Below are 13334 nucleotides of genomic sequence, written 5' to 3' on the forward strand. Positions count from 1 at the left end.
ATTCAGTAAAGAAAATTCACTCTGCCTCAATACTTGTTCTTTTTACACTGCTATGTAAAATCAAACTTGCTTTTAAAGTCAACCTAAGGAAAAAAGCAAAATTGGTCATTGTACACAAGTTATCTCTCTATAAAGTTGTAACAAAAGTTAAATATTGATTAGCGGTCTTATATACACACACACGGGTATGTGTGGATAAATGATTTATACATTCATGACCAGAGGAGGTATGTTAATACCTTGCAAAGTAGTTGTAATTTTCACTGTTTGGACATTATTCCATTTACTAGTAATGATAAAGTTTTATAAAGTAGTCCACTTTGTTGCAGTTTCTATAATAAGCAGAGTGGATGGCTTATAATATGTTTGTTCATTCATTCTGTGTCAAGTTCATCATTTTCATCCTTGGTAAATTTTTTTCATGGTTAACCATTTTATGGAACATGCAACCAAATATTCTTTGCAATAGCTTTAGTACAGACAAAGAAATGTTCTCTTCATGGCCCTTTGACCTCTGAATCTTTCTTCATAAATTCCAGGTTTCTAGAAACATTTATTTTACAGCTGAAGATTTATCAACTTTAATCCAGAAATATTGAACCGAGTGACTGCATGCATCTAGTGAACTTGTATTCTTCTAATTATCATAACATTTAGGTGCAGTCTGATTTAAAAATAAAAGTAATCATTCCCATTCTTTAGTCACTTTTACCACCTTAAGACAGATTTATCCATGCACTTATATTTCAAAAACAAAACAGAAATGTGCACATGTGATTGTAACATATACTAGTCTAGCTACGTACATGCAGTTGGATATAGTTATATATCATATGTACTTCTGCATTCTTTAGTACTTGAGGCCTAGGTATGTGTGACCATGAGTTTATTTGTTGAAGTTTGAAATGTTTAGAGAACAAACATTTTGCAAGAATTGCGATATGTGTTTGTCATGATGTTCATCATTAACACTGAATTACAGCTATTTTTAGTCATATTGAAGAGGTAGATGCTACGTAAAGGTTTTTTAGCATTGAATGGTAGTTGGGAACATGTAAAACTGATTGCTAGAGACAGGTTGTCACTCATACAGGTTTACAGTTGGACCATTTTCTCTACATTTTGTTATTGTCAACACTTGCATTGTGGTAGCTGGGATAATTTTATGTATTAGTTGTTTTTAATTAATCCTCTTCCAACTAATCCCACAAATTTTTTTAGCTTGAACCCATTCTTTATATATTTAATTTTCTAAGTAAACCATATATCCAGTAAGCACAATGTTTTGATATTATACTACAATCCACTCACTCCCATATGGTGTGTTTTGAGGGTTAAGTTGATAATACAGAATCTTTGTTAGTCATTTCATACAATGGGTTGGGTGTGGCATAGTGATTAGCATGCTTGTACAGTTAATCTGATGATTCATACTACACATCCTATTACACTAAAAGTGCTCTTCAAAATTTGAAGCCATGGATACTATATAAGTAAAATTTGGCTAATCATTCAGACAACAAGTGGTAGTGGATGCTTTTGACTAGCTGCTTTCACTCTAGTCCATCAGTTCAAAATGGCCAGGTGGTAAGGGCGTTCGACTCGCAATCTGTGGGTCGCAGGTTCGATTCCCCATCACACCAAATATACTCGCCCTTTCAGCCATGGGGACATTATAATGTTACGGTCAATCCCACTATTGGGTGGTAAAAGAGTAGCCCAAAAGTTGGCGGTGGATGGTGATGACTAGCTACCTTCCTTCTAGTCTTACACTGTTACATTAGGGACTGCTAGCACAGATAGCCCTCGTGTAGCTTTGTACAAAATCCATAACAAACAAACAGATCAAAATATTATCAAATGTTGAACTTAACTAATTTAACCCTTGTAATTAAATTTATACATATTGTCATTGTGGATAGAGAGGTAGTACTGAATTTATAGAGAAAAGATAAAAAAAAAAGTGGAAACATTATTAAGTAATTCAACTAGGAGCACAAGAATTTCTTTGAATGGATTATCCACCAGATAGTAGCATATTTCTACACTTTTTTATCAAGTTGTGTAAAAAGAAATTGTAATATCTCTAAAATCTCCAGTCCTAATAACGATTATTTTTTATGGCTAGAACTAAACTTTTTATTTTGTTTAATAGGACAACAGGTCGCCTTCATGGTAAGTTTTCCTTAATAGACTTGGCAGGAAATGAACGTGGAGCAGACACCTCAAGTGCAAATAGGCAGACTAGAATGGAAGGAGCAGAAATCAATAAAAGTCTGCTAGCACTTAAGGTGAGAGAGAGAGACTTGTTAGGTTATGCTGAAACTTTTGTAGATCATAGAGATGTTGGACGTGTCTAAATTTAATTATAAAATATTTTTGGTTTTTCTGTTTTTATCTTTTAACTAACTGCATTCAGATTGTTATTGAAGCTGTTCAGTCTACTTTTCATTAACTGCAGGTCACTTTACTATTGCAGGAATGTATACGAGCTCTGGGGCGTAAAGGGGCCCATCTGCCATTCAGAGCAAGTAAACTGACTCAGGTTTTGAGAGATTCCTTCATAGGAGATAATTCGCGTACATGTATGGTGAGCATAGAGAATATATTTTAATTTTCTTTTCTTTATATCAACCTTGTTGCTGTGATATTGTTGCTATTGTTATAATTAGTGATCAGAATGTTTTTTAGAAAAGTGAATATTGAAGGTAAAAGACAAGAATACATTTATGTAGCACTGAACATATAAAACCTTATTTCATGAGGAAAAAACACTAAATTTGAAATATCACTTTAGTTTTCTTATTTTATTACAAAGGCAAATTACAAATGGAAAAATTAACATCTGAGATGAAGCTGGCAAAGCTATTTTTAACTAGCTTCTCTTAGGTTTCAGTGAGAGGTAAACATTTGTAGAATTTCCTCAATACATCTGTGAAAACTGTAAAAAAAAACAACTGAGAACACAAATGCTTTTGAAAAGTAGCTTTCTAGGGATTACTTGGCATTTTAAATTTTCCTTTTAAGGCTATAAAGAGCTCTTAGAGCAAGGACATGAATATTTATAGATAACATGGGGGATGCTTCAGTGACAAGATACTGTCTTTGATGTAAAAGAAGTTTTGAATTCTTTAAGGTTTAAAAACCATTATCACATTCACTTGTGGATAGGTTCTCTTGAATATATACAGTAACACAAGGGGTCACATGACAATATGGAACATTTGGTACTAGATGAACAGGATTGTTGGCTTCCATAGAAAATCTATTAAACACACCCTTAATAAAATAAAATGGAAACTTTTTTTTTTAAGAAGCATATGATGTTCATAAGTTCTTTCAGAAAAAGCTCTATGAGCTAGCTACTTTTCATGTTCTATGAATCAGAATTTTGACTAAATATTTCTTGAAATGTTTTGAAGTAAAACTCTTAAAAGGTGAGTATAATCCTGAAAAATTTTTGTTGGGAAAACAGTCAACTTGAAAGAATCTGCCATAGTTAATCATATTAGTATCCAAAATAAAAAGAACTGTGAGCTACTTTGTTCTTCAATGGTGAATTAAATACTGGTACATTGTTTATTCAGATAATCAAGAAGTTATTTTACTTGGACTTGTTCATTAAAAACAACATATTTGTCACCTACAGATCTTCAGTACAACACGTCTGAATGTTTCTGAATTAAATAACATTAATTGTTTTAAATGTTAATTTTTTGTGTATCAGATAGCAATGATATCTCCTGGTTTGAGTTCCTGTGAACACTCGCTGAACACGCTTCGATATGCAGACAGGTAATGTCCATTTAATTATTGTTCTTTTAAATTGTTTGTCATGAACACATATATTAGAAACAAGTACTTCTATATTATTTTACAGTGCCTCCTTTATCCTTTTGCAGAGTGAAAGAATTGGGTATAGATAACCCTGAAAACCCTGAGATTAGAACTGATGAAGATGAAGAGATGATGGCACAAGATGATGATGATGATGATGATGATTTTGCTCTTTTAAGATCAACTAATGTAAGCATGACAAGAAGTTTCAATTTCTTTTATGATGAGAAGTTTGCCAAAACTGTGATTTTTTTTTAAAGATACTCAAACATTTATTATTAATACATTTTGTAAGCATGCTCTATACCCCTAAGATTTGCTATACAGACCATTTGAATATATGCTATTGAGAAATATTTTACACTATCACATGTCTGAGTTGCATTTTTTCATTATATTGAATATATTTTAAATAATAAATCTAATGACCTGTTTAAACATGATGACTACAGTAAGAGAATATACAGTTCCCTATATTTCAGTATAACTTTTGAATAATTGATACAGTATTTAGAAATGAACAAATCTGATAAGTATAATGATTTTGAAATCTTAAAAGTAGGGAGTTCCACAGAATTATAGATCCCATCCAGAGAAGTGTGAGAATGCAAAGTCACAGTTGCAAATATATAAATCTCCGATAAACAAAATATTAAATTACTGTACACCAAAAAACAAATGAAAAATGTCTACAGTACTATTGCACACAGAGTTTGCACTGTTTATTTCAAGGCAGCTGTACTCCCACTAGTTCTAGATTGGCTATAATTAAATCATGATGATTGCTAAACCTTTCCTCTACCATATGCTCGTGATCAATGAATGAGTTGTTGTTTGATCAATAAGGACCAGTTATATGTCAGTTGATAGTTCTCTTCATGCTCTACGTGGATCTGGGCAGTTTTTTTGTATCTAGAAGAATCTTCTACTTGAAAACAGAAACAAAACTTTAGAATCATTAATAAGTACATTTTAGCCATTGAATTTGTAGAAATGAAGCCATACTTTCAACTGTGTGGTCTGTATTACATAAATCATATACAGATATATATTTGTATGTTTGCCCAAATCCAACTGACAGCACATCAAAAAATAATGAATTGGAATTGTAAACAGACAAAAATTTGGCTTGGCAACAGTCTGCTTTATGTCGTATCATTGGGTGTAAGCAGATGATATGTTAGTCTGGCAACAGTCTGCTATACATCACATTGTAGTTTAATACCAATGAGAATACAAAATGTGTCCTTTACTTTCATAGCTACATAAGTAAGTTCACACTTTATTTTTAACATTTAGTTGATAATTTTCATTTCATTTATTAATATATATGAATTCATGCATATAGATTTTTAATTGAAGTATTTTATTAGGACTACATTTTATCTTGCTTTGTCATGCAATGTCTCAGGTTAGCTGGTAAAGTGATAATTTTATATCAATCCCAGACATTTTGTTAGCATTGTATGATTATTAATTGTTTTTCATTAATTCCTGAATACATAATTGGAATTGCAGTGTTAATCTACTAATTTTTGACTGTGGAATCCAATGGTGCGTAAATTTTTTATTATTTAAAAATCATCAAAATCCCCTATTGAAAGATAAAATTGGCTTTATGCAAGAGTTTTAACTTTATAGAAAGAAATCTAAGAATCTGGTAAAACAACTTCATTTCTTTTCTGTTGGAAAGTATTTTTCTTAATGACTGCTGACATCAATTTTTTAATCTGAAGTTTAAAATTTGAATTTCAGTGCTAATATAATGCAACTACCAACATTTTAACCCTCAAATCACAAACTTGTCTTTTATACTGTTCACTATTTTCTATGTCACATGCATATAAAACCCTAGTGGTAATTGATTGAAATGAATTCAACTTTAATTTTGTTTGTGTGACTTGTATGTTATTAGGGACCCTGTAGCATCAAAATTATACATCCACATGCATTTGGGTTCATAAACAGTTTAAAACAAAGTTTCTTAACTTTTTGCACCTGAAGGCCCACTTAGTTATTTGGTACAGTAGTAAAGATCCAAATATGCAGTTGGTAACTTACTAGTTTAGGGCAATCATAGATGTCCTGCTCCGAAGTGGCGCTCACAGCCTATTATGGAAAAGAATCACAGGCTTAGAGAAATGTGTTTTAATCCTCTCCTGACCCCATAGGACCTTACAGGTGTTGAATACACACCTGCATATCACATTTTAAAATTTAAATACGATACTTATTTTAGAATGTTATTTTATGATTTTTTAATATTTATTTATTATAAATCACAAAGAAAAATGAAAAATAAATGTTCTAATTTTCATTTCCACACAGCTCCAAGGAGTTTAATATGTATACAACACTTATAGTTGTTTTTTTAATTATATTTTCTGTTAGCCCTTTAAAATCTAATAGTCCATACATTCTTTCTCATTTAGTGATTTTATTATTACAGCTCTTCATTCCACCCCTTTTATGATGTCAAAGCATGAGATCTAAATGCAGTTGTAATGAAACAGTTTTAAAAATATTATAGGCACTATTTGAACATGGTTGGATAGAGCAGATTATAAAGAGTATCAATGGAGGATGAGTAAAGTGGTTTGAGCATTAATTTATGGTTTCTCAATGAAGTGGCTCTCCAGGGTTCTAATGGGAAGCTCATAAAACTTGGGAACAAACTATAGACCTGGAAATGTTTTTATAGTTTCTTTAGATGATCTTTTTTTTCCTGAAAATGTTTTCATGTAAGATTATATGTTGTTTGAAAGCTACTGAATTTCTCTAATGTGATAAGACATCGGGTATTAAAGGTTAGTTAGCTTTAGCAAGTATGGTAGGCAACAGCAAAATATTCCACTGACTCAAATCCTTATGTCTAACATCTGTGATAAAAGTCATGAAAATTGCAAATGTTTTTTGTTTTTATTTTATGCATTCCTCTTAATTTGTTCATTTTGTTCTTGTTTATCAAACATTATTAAGTTTATTGTATTTTCACAATGAACATAAATATAATAGCTTCTACATTTATTAGATATAACTTGATTTTAACCAAGAATATTGTTAGCAAAAATCATGATACCTAGCCTGATAAAGATAACAATGATATTATTTTGAAAGCCAAGGCTGTTGTTGAAGAAATCTATCATGACTACTGCAATTGACAAAATTGGTATTAAAATAAATATATTAATGGATATCAATCAAATTGAAAACAAATCAATAAATAAAATGGAACTTTCTGAACAAAAATAATAAAAGAAACAAAAATTTCAAGATGAAAGGAAATATATTTAAAACTTTTTTTCAGAACTGTTTCAGTTGTAGAAATTTCACAATCTAAAAATGATGGAAAGACTATGAAATAATATGAATTTTGTAAGTCATAGGGAGATACTATTTACTAAGATACTAACTATTCCTATTTCAGTGGATTCACTGATATTTAACCCAAGATTAGGGATTATGGTCATACCCTTTAAATTCTGATATCTTTTTTTTAACGTTTTTAAGTTTGATATAAAATGATCTGTTAAATTTCTGATGGGGGGGGGGGGGTAGAGTGAAACTGACATTGTGGAGATTGTGTTAATGTAAGCATGTCTGCTTCTGCAACTTTACTGAAACCAGACCAAAGTGCTTTCATAACACCGAATAAACTAACTAATCAGAGTCATATTGATAGTTAGACCATTTAGTAGCTGGTACTGCCATATTAGTTGCAATGGAAAAGTATCAAAAATAAAATTGACAAAACAAATCATAGGTTAGTTTACTGCTTAAACAATAACCATGAGTAAAGTAAAGAAGAAAATAAGAAACAAAATTAACCCCAACAATTACAAAAAAGGAGAAAGACTACAAAAGAAATAGTGTTAAGTAAATTAGATAGCTAAAAATATCCATAAATTAAAGGTGAAAATAGTGTTTTTGCTAATATGTTATTTTTCTGTTGTAGTTACTTGCATTCAAACTATTAACAAATCGAGTGCAAGGTGAATCATTTTAAATATCAAAATACTTTTCTTCTTTATATAGTTTTTGTTTTTCATTTGCATAATATCTAGAATCTCCTAAAAGGATATCAAAAGTTTTTTTTAAGGTAAATGTTTATAGTTCATTTTCTTTACCATATCAGTAATTCTAGCTATTATTATCAACATACAATGCAATGAAATGATTAAAATTAGGGGAAAAAATATATATACATTTTGATATTTTGTAGAATATCTTTAAAGATGTTTTGCTTATATTCGTAATTTCAGGTCTTTTCCTTTTCACATATAGTTAATTTTTAATGTTTTATTTTCCGTTCTTGTTCTTTACCACTTATCATTCATCTTGACACAAGTCAATGGTGCCCTGAAGGCATATTATAATTTCTTTGGGAAACATGTGCAACCCTTCTGCAAAATTTTTGTTCAGTGCATAATATCATAAGCCTTGAGAACGGACACAACTTATGATGTCTATTTTTAAAATGTTTAAACTTTATAATTATGCATTTTAAAACAAAACTAATAATAAAATATAATACTAAGACCTAAATACAATTTAAACTGTATCTCTAACTATAACATATTTAGGTAAGAAACAACTGTAAGTGCTATAGTCAATCAAACAGCCAACCATGCTATAGTCAATTTTGTGTACTCCGTTATGTATACTTGACACCAATTTCAAAATAACCATTGTTAGATTGCATATGTAACATCTACATTGGAGACTAAAGCTCAAACAACTCCATTGAAGGTGGGCGTGGCAGATGTCAGGAATTGAAAAAATTTATTAATTGTTCCAACTGTATTCATTCAGAGAACTTAGAAATGGAAGTGTCAAAAGGATGTTTAAGCATCTCATTGTCTAGACATACCTCTACAGTACTGCCATTGTATTATTGATTATACAGAGTGTCAAAGTAGAGAATTTTCATAGCTCGTTGGTCATGTGACAATACATCTAAAGTTTTTAAAGATTTGTTTTGAAAGAAAGGACTTAAAACTTGGATAAAATATAACTTTGAATGATAACACACATTAGAATATTAAATTCATTCACATACATTGATATTAAAGGTGTTTAACTAATTTTAAATGTAACACGGTGACTTGTGCAGAAAATCATTTATAGGGGCTCCCATTGGGAAAGGGTTAAATCATCCAAGATAAAGTGAAAAAAAATTTGCATTTTATATGCTTTACTCTGGAGATGTTAACATCATTCATGGCAAGAAAGCAACTACATGAATTAAATTATTCATCTTTTTCTGTCCAGATTTTTTATTTTTTTTGTGTCTGGCATTCCCATTTTACATCAGCTAGAGTTGGAATTTCTGTATTTGGTAAGTTTCATGTAATTTGGTTAAGCATTTCAGCTGTGAGAAAGAAAATAATCGGGAATATCAATGGCACCCCTGTAGTTCAGGAAAAGTTAAAAAGCCAATTGCATCCAAATAGGCCCTCATTGGTAATTAATTCTAGGGTAAAAATAGTTATTTAATATATTGGCATTGTCTGTGATTCAACAGAAAAATTAATAAGAATAGTAAGTTTTCATTCACAACTGACTCAACATTAATTATCGAAAGCTTGTTGAGTCAAGTTAGTTTATAGATATTTTAGTTTAAATGTGATTAAAGACTTTTTTATTTTAAGTTCAAGATAAAACATGATAGATTTTGATTGGTTCTATTAGTGTTAATTCTAACTACCTGGTAACATTCACGATGTATATTATTTTTGTGATAAATGTTACACTTTTCCCTGTCAGGAAGGAGAGTTTTCAGAAGATCTTGTCACATTCCATGCTGCTATTTCTCATCTGCAAAGAATGGAAGAAGAAATTCTGGATATTCATAAAACTGTTGTTGATGTAGGTTTTGTATATGTAGTAAAATCATAGCATTGACAAATCTTTTTTTTTTTAAAAAGTTTTTGTTTTTCTATTTGAGTGTAGAAACTTTAAATCTACAATAAGTTTTGCATCACTGTAATAGGTGAGTTGTTTAATAGTTTATCCACCTAGGAAAAGAATAATTTGTAAAGAAAAAGAAAACTTTAATTGTAAATGAACATTAATTATTGTTCACCATTATTTTATTTGGTCACAAATTTGTTAGCACACTACATCTTTTTAATTACTTCCAACACCAAAGGTAGATGGTTGTTATGTGTTCAACCGTGTGTGTGTGTGTTTGTATGTCAGCAAGATTTCTCAAAAATACCTAAATTAATTTGGATGAAAGTTGGTATACATTTGGACTACGACCCAACTCAAAAGTGATTAGTTTTGGGAGGGATAAAAGTCAAGGTCATGAAAATAAAAATTCCTATTTGTTAAAATGGAGATCAATTTTTCACTATTTTTGCTTTATAACTCAGTCAAAATTTATCAGATTTTGATGAAACTTTGTGGACATATGTAGAATATTATTCCTCATTGTCCTGCCAAAATTGGTCCATGTCTGTTGATGATGACGGACATACGGACACATTTTTGTATTTTTTTCAGAGCTGAATATGATCAACGCTGCATGACAGAGGTATGTGCTCTACTGAATGACCCTCAAATTGTTAATGTTACTGATTTTGTTTATTTATCTTTTCATATTGTTTTAGGAGCAAGGTTACCATGTTTTCATTGTCAGAAAATATTTGTATGTTACTTTTTAAGGTATGCATTAATTGTTCATATTAGTTACATTTTATTGTTTGAAAAAAAGTAGGAGATAAGCTCTGACAACCAGTTTATTCTCTTCAGGCAAGTCGTAAGTGGTTAGAAGTTGATAGCAGTCTTCTGAACATGGCAAATGAAGTAGATTATGATGTTGACTGTGAGTTGCATTTTATTATATAATTCCAAAAGTTTTAACATCATACGTGTGTAAATCTATAGTTAGTGTTACATAATTATTATCTGTTTTAAAGTATATTTAGAACTCAGATCAGTAGAAATTTTTATAATAGTTTATACAGTTTAATAGTAAGATTATAATTGTTGTTATCCTTAGCTTATGCTCAGCAGTTGGAAGGTGTGTTATCAGAGAAGATTGAAGCCCTTACAGTTTTTAAAGGTATTTTAACTTAGATGTTAATTATTTTGCTACATGTATAAAACTGTCTTATTACTTGATGTAACAGTGTCATAGAGAGAAGTTTAGTATGGTTGAAAATCTACTTTTGATAATTCATAAAAGTTCATAATTCTTCAGTTTCTTTAGCTATTGCAAAACTAGCAACTTAAGTTTATCCAAAAATGGATGCGATTATGAGAAAACTACCCTTTTAACCTATAGTCTTACACGCATCTATTTGATATATAGAGTGGTAAATGTTGAACTGATTAATGCCATCACAAGGGCTTCTTTTATATTTTATTTATTTATCATTACTTGTGCAGAAAAAGTCACCTCCTTCCGCCAACACTTGGCAGAAGAAGAACAGATCAGCAGAAACATCAAAAGAGTGCCAGCTAAGTAGCCTGTTTTAAATAAGTATCTCTCTCTTCCACTCCAGAAAGCACCTTACGGGTCCACAGTGTTTACTATGGGGGGACCAATGACATAAAGAAGTGCATCTGATAGCCTTTCTCGCTCGCTAACTTAAAACAACTAGAAAAATGCTCCTTTTTACCCGAGTATGTGTGTGCATAACACAGTAGTTATGAATCTCTTACTATAACTTGAAAGAGTGTAAGTGGGCATACTATGTATGATGCTGTATAGTGACACTTTTAAAAGAAAGAAGAAAAAAAAACTGATAATTTCTTGCTCATTTAGTGTAACTAGTGGTTTTGTTATGAAATAAAATGTTAACCAAGGTAAAAAAAAATTAATAGCTTTTTTTTTATAATTATAAGTGACTTAAAATGAGGTAATATTGGCAAAAACCATTTTCTTATTGAATTAGCATACAGTAAAATAGGAGAACGTGTACATACTAATTTCTTCAGCTTCTATTGATTCTAACCTCTGTTCAAACTAATTGAATTATTCAAACAAGTGTTATTTAAAATATGGACCATGATGTTTTGTATACTGTGTTTACATAATGATTTTAGATTCTGTAATGAACATTGTACAGTAGTTTAAGATTTGTATAGCTTTCACATAAAAAAAAAAAACAGCTTTCCTCTTGTAATTTTATACTGTTTTTCTTGCTTTCATTTGTATTACAGGCTAATCTGTTTTAAAAGTGCCACAATATGTCTTTTAATGTTTCCAAATGTAAGGATTCCATTGTTAAATAAAAGCCTTTTTATGATATACGTTAAGATTTCTTTAGTATTTTAGTCTGTTGAACTAGTACTTCATTGCAACTTTCTACTGCCACTTGTCCTGGTGGTTAGGGTACTCAATTTGCAATCAGAGGGTTGCGGGTTCAAATCTCCTTCACTGAGCATGCTCACCTTTTAAGCTGTGGGGGTGTTATAATGTGACAGTCAATCCTATTATTTGTTGGTAAAAGAGTAGCTCAAGAATTGGCAGCGAGTGATGTTGACAAGCTGCCTTCCCTCTTGTGTATCACTGCTAAGTTAGGGATGGCTAATGCAGATAGCCCGCGTGTAGTTTTGTGCAAAATTCAAAACAAACTGAATTACTGCCACATTTTTTTATTGTTTTAGTAAGTTGAACAGAAAACAATCAATGTGCTTTTTTTAAAGATGTTAGGTCCAACCCCCCCCCCAAAAAAAAAATTCTAGTAAAATGTGTTGCACACCCATTTTTATAACTAATATTTCATTTTAAATATGACACTCAAAGTAATTGGAGTATAACTACATTTTTCCATATTCTAGCTATGGTAAGACATATTGTTATTAAATAATGTTAGTGGTAACCCTGAATTTCTTTGCACAGCCCTTCAAAAGGCCAGAAAAATGTTTGATAACAAAGCAGATGTTTACTTTAAATACTAATGCAAAATTAGCATCAATATGGCATACTTAAAATGAGTGAAAATTGCTCACTTCTCCATCAGAGTTGCTTCCAGTTCAGTAACTCTGGTTGGAGGTGAATCATGTACTGCTTAGCATCTTTCCAAAACATCCTACACATTTTCATTTGATCCAACTCTACAAGTGTGCTAGATAAGTCCTATCTATCACTTTCAATACTCTTTTTTCGGGAACTTACAAATCAGTTTACCAGTTGGTCTATAGATAAAAGTTGCATGGCATTATAGAGTCATGCTATAGCACCTACAGGTTAGTGTGGCCACAATTACTGCTTCTTACTCAGAACAGTATACCACCACCATCCTGTCTTTAATTTTGTGAAATTTAGGTTGGATCTGGTCCTGACCAATCTACAAATACATATCTTACCCGGATACAGTGTGAAGCATAATTCAACTGTAAACAAGACATTTGTTCACACTTTTATCAATTCACATGTTCTGACACCATTGAAGATGGGCTGTTTTTTGTCAATGGGTTAGATAAATACATACTGTTGGTTGTCTTTTGCATCAGTTCTCAAACCATGGGTCACAGAAAAAGAC

General features: G+C 31.0%; 1 protein-coding gene across 6 annotated transcripts in view; it reads left to right on the plus strand.

Annotated features, from left to right (window-relative positions):
• LOC106469472 (kinesin-like protein KIF2A) overlaps positions 1 to 12099 on the plus strand; it is a 73511-nt gene extending 61412 nt beyond the window's left edge. For all 6 annotated transcript variants that reach the window (XM_013929969.2, XM_013929970.2, XM_022398004.1 and 3 more), the window contains 8 exons: positions 2156 to 2291; positions 2480 to 2590; positions 3728 to 3795; positions 3903 to 4026; positions 9604 to 9705; positions 10594 to 10666; positions 10844 to 10906; positions 11233 to 12099. In XM_013929969.2, the coding sequence (XP_013785423.1) occupies positions 2156 to 2291; positions 2480 to 2590; positions 3728 to 3795; positions 3903 to 4026; positions 9604 to 9705; positions 10594 to 10666; positions 10844 to 10906; positions 11233 to 11312 (757 nt within the window). In that variant the 3' untranslated portion in view covers positions 11313 to 12099. The remainder of the gene's footprint in view (positions 1 to 2155; positions 2292 to 2479; positions 2591 to 3727; positions 3796 to 3902; positions 4027 to 9603; positions 9706 to 10593; positions 10667 to 10843; positions 10907 to 11232) is intronic.
• The last annotated feature ends 1235 nt before the right edge of the window (positions 12100 to 13334 follow it).

The sequence above is a fragment of the Limulus polyphemus genome, unplaced genomic scaffold (genome assembly GCF_000517525.1).
Source record: "Limulus polyphemus unplaced genomic scaffold, Limulus_polyphemus-2.1.2 Scaffold3504, whole genome shotgun sequence".
NCBI classification, from domain to species: Eukaryota; Metazoa; Arthropoda; class Merostomata; order Xiphosura; family Limulidae; genus Limulus; species Limulus polyphemus.